The sequence below is a fragment of the Manis pentadactyla genome, chromosome 12 (genome assembly GCF_030020395.1).
Source record: "Manis pentadactyla isolate mManPen7 chromosome 12, mManPen7.hap1, whole genome shotgun sequence".
NCBI classification, from domain to species: Eukaryota; Metazoa; Chordata; class Mammalia; order Pholidota; family Manidae; genus Manis; species Manis pentadactyla.
In genome coordinates this window covers 22,945,121-22,947,565 of record NC_080030.1, presented here as the reverse complement: position 1 = coordinate 22,947,565, position 2,445 = coordinate 22,945,121, and the positions used below count along the sequence as shown (strand labels likewise).

Sequence of the window (2,445 nt, the reverse complement as noted above, 5' to 3'; positions counted from 1 at the left end):
TTCTCTAAATTTATCACGTCACCAAAATCTTTTTTATGTAAGGAATCATATTTATACCTGCCAAAGATTAGGGCATAGACTTCTTCAGCAGACACTAGGAGGCTTACAGCAGTGTTTAAGAAAGACTGTTTTGAATGGATCACACTCAAAGCAGTAAGTGTTCTGTTTTTGAGAAAATCACAGTTTATTAATATCCCTGAATGATCCTCTTGTATCCTAAAATAATATTGCATTTAACATGCATATTAAATAATTTATACTAAGTCACAAAAACATAGTGCAATATTAAAAAATATAATTCAATCAATTTTAATACTAGATCTATTATTTTTCCTATAAAATCATGTAAAGTTTCCATACAAACTTCCCCAAAGCTGTCTTGATTTCCTTGTTTCTTAGACTGTATATTACTGGGTTCAGAAATGGAGGCAACACAGCATAGAACACAGACACTAAAAAATCCACAAGATGTGGTGAATCAGGAACAGGCTTCAGATAGGCAGTGGTGCCTGTTATAAGAAATGTCATCACTACTGTGATATGGGGCAGGCATGTGGAGAAGGCTTTGGACCGTCCTTGTAAGGATGGCATTCTCAGCACTGTATTGAAAATGGAAACATATGTATAACCTATATAACCTATACAAAAAAGCTCATATATCACACCAAATGCTACACTAACATCAATGGCAGTGTGTATCTCTGAGCAAGAAATCTTTAGTAGGGAGGGCACATCACAGAAAAATTTGGGGAGTTTTCTGGAGTTACAGAAAGATAAAGGGAAGGTTCCAGCTGAGTACAAGACCCCAAAGATGCCCCCAAAGACCCAGGAGGCAGCTGCCATCTTCACACACACGGCCCTGCTCATCATGATGTTGTAATGCAGTGGGTGACAGATGGCTGCATAGCGGTCATACGACATGGCCGTCAGGATGAAAAGTTCACAGGTGGCAAAGTGAACCACGAACAAGACCTGTAACAGGCATCCTGGGAAAGAAATGAGGCTCCTGTGAGAGAGAGAGTCCAGAACAAATTTTGGAACTGTGACGGAAATGAGACAAGCATCAAGGAATGATAAGTTCCTCAGGAAGAAGTACATGGGGGTGCAAAGACAGTGGTCCAAGGTGACAAGGATGATGATGAGATTCCCCAGGAGGGACGCCATGTAAATGAGCAGGAACAGAAAGGCAAGGGAAACCTGGAGCTCCCTGGAGTCAGAGAATTTCATGAGGAAGAATCCCGTCAGTGCTGTGAGGTTGGTCATGTCCTCAACTCTGTTCACCTAACATGGGGCATAAGGAGTTACAGCAGGTTCTTGTAAAGTCTTTATACCTTTCGTTACTACCTTTTCATTTCTGTTTAAATTCATTTAAATTGTGTTACTCTAACATGCACATTCTCACTCTCTTTAAATACATGTTGTGCTTAAGAACCTCTCATTGTGTCACAGGCCGTAAATGTTAGGATGACATATACACTGAGTGAGCTGATACAGAATTTTCAAGCAGCATTCTCTATTATGGTATCGAGTTTCTGTTGTGTCTGTGTCTTATCTTTTCCTGGATCATTAGCTGCATTATCTAGAAAGTACAACAAATTCAATTATTCAAGCAGTCATAAGGAGAGAATATTTTTTGTAAGTTACCAAACCAAAAAATTCTTGTAAACTTATAGTTTTTATTTTATTGTTCAAACATATTTTATTGAAATATAGCATATATGCATTATTATATTCATTTCTAGAAAGCAATTTAGTGATTCATCAATTATACACATTGCTCTGTGCTCACCGTGCCAGGTGTAGTTGCCAGCTGTCCCCATACATTGATTGACCAATATTATGGGCTATATATTCCCTATGCTAGGCTTTCATCCCTGTTGTTAAATTATTATGTCATTGGAAGTCAGGACCTCCTTGTCCCTCTCCCCTGCTTAGCCCTTCCCCCACTCCCATCATTGCCACAAATCCATTCTCTCTGCTCACGACTGTGCATTGTGCATTTCTTGCTTTGTTTTTCAGGTTCCTCATAGAAGTGGAACCAAATACATTCCTCTTTCTCTGTCATATTTTGCATATCACAATACCCTGAGGGCCATAGAGATCAATATCACTAATCATCAGGATAATGCAAATCAATATTACAACATATCATCTCATGCCAGCAGGAGTGGTTAATATCAAGAACACAGTAACTAACAGGTGTTGGTGGGGATGTGGAGAGAAGGGAAACCTTGTACTCTGCTATGAGATTGCAGAGTGGTGCAGCCACCATGCAAAACAGTATGGAGATTTCTCAAAAATGTAGTAAGAGAAACACCATACAATTGAGCAATTCTAGTTTGGAAACACACTCAAAACATTCAAAAATATATAAATACCCCCATGTTTATTGTGGCATTATTTACAATAGCCAGGAATTGGAAAAAACTGAGGTGGTTTTAAATA

At 38.7% G+C, this 2,445-nt stretch overlaps 1 protein-coding gene across 1 annotated transcript; it reads right to left on the bottom strand.

The window, feature by feature from the left end:
* Window positions 1–333: 333 nt before the first annotated feature.
* LOC130679771 (olfactory receptor 14A16-like) lies at window positions 334–1,263 on the bottom strand. The gene has a single exon (XM_057489208.1). The coding sequence runs from the start codon at window positions 1,261–1,263 to the stop codon at window positions 334–336; it is 930 nt and encodes a 309-aa protein (XP_057345191.1).
* Between the last annotated feature and the right edge of the window lie 1,182 nt (window positions 1,264–2,445).

Excerpts from the sequence above, each read along its gene's own strand:
- LOC130679771 (XM_057489208.1), bottom strand. The coding sequence starts at position 1,263 with ATGACCAACCTCACAGCACTGACGGGATTCTTCCTCATGAAATTCTCT.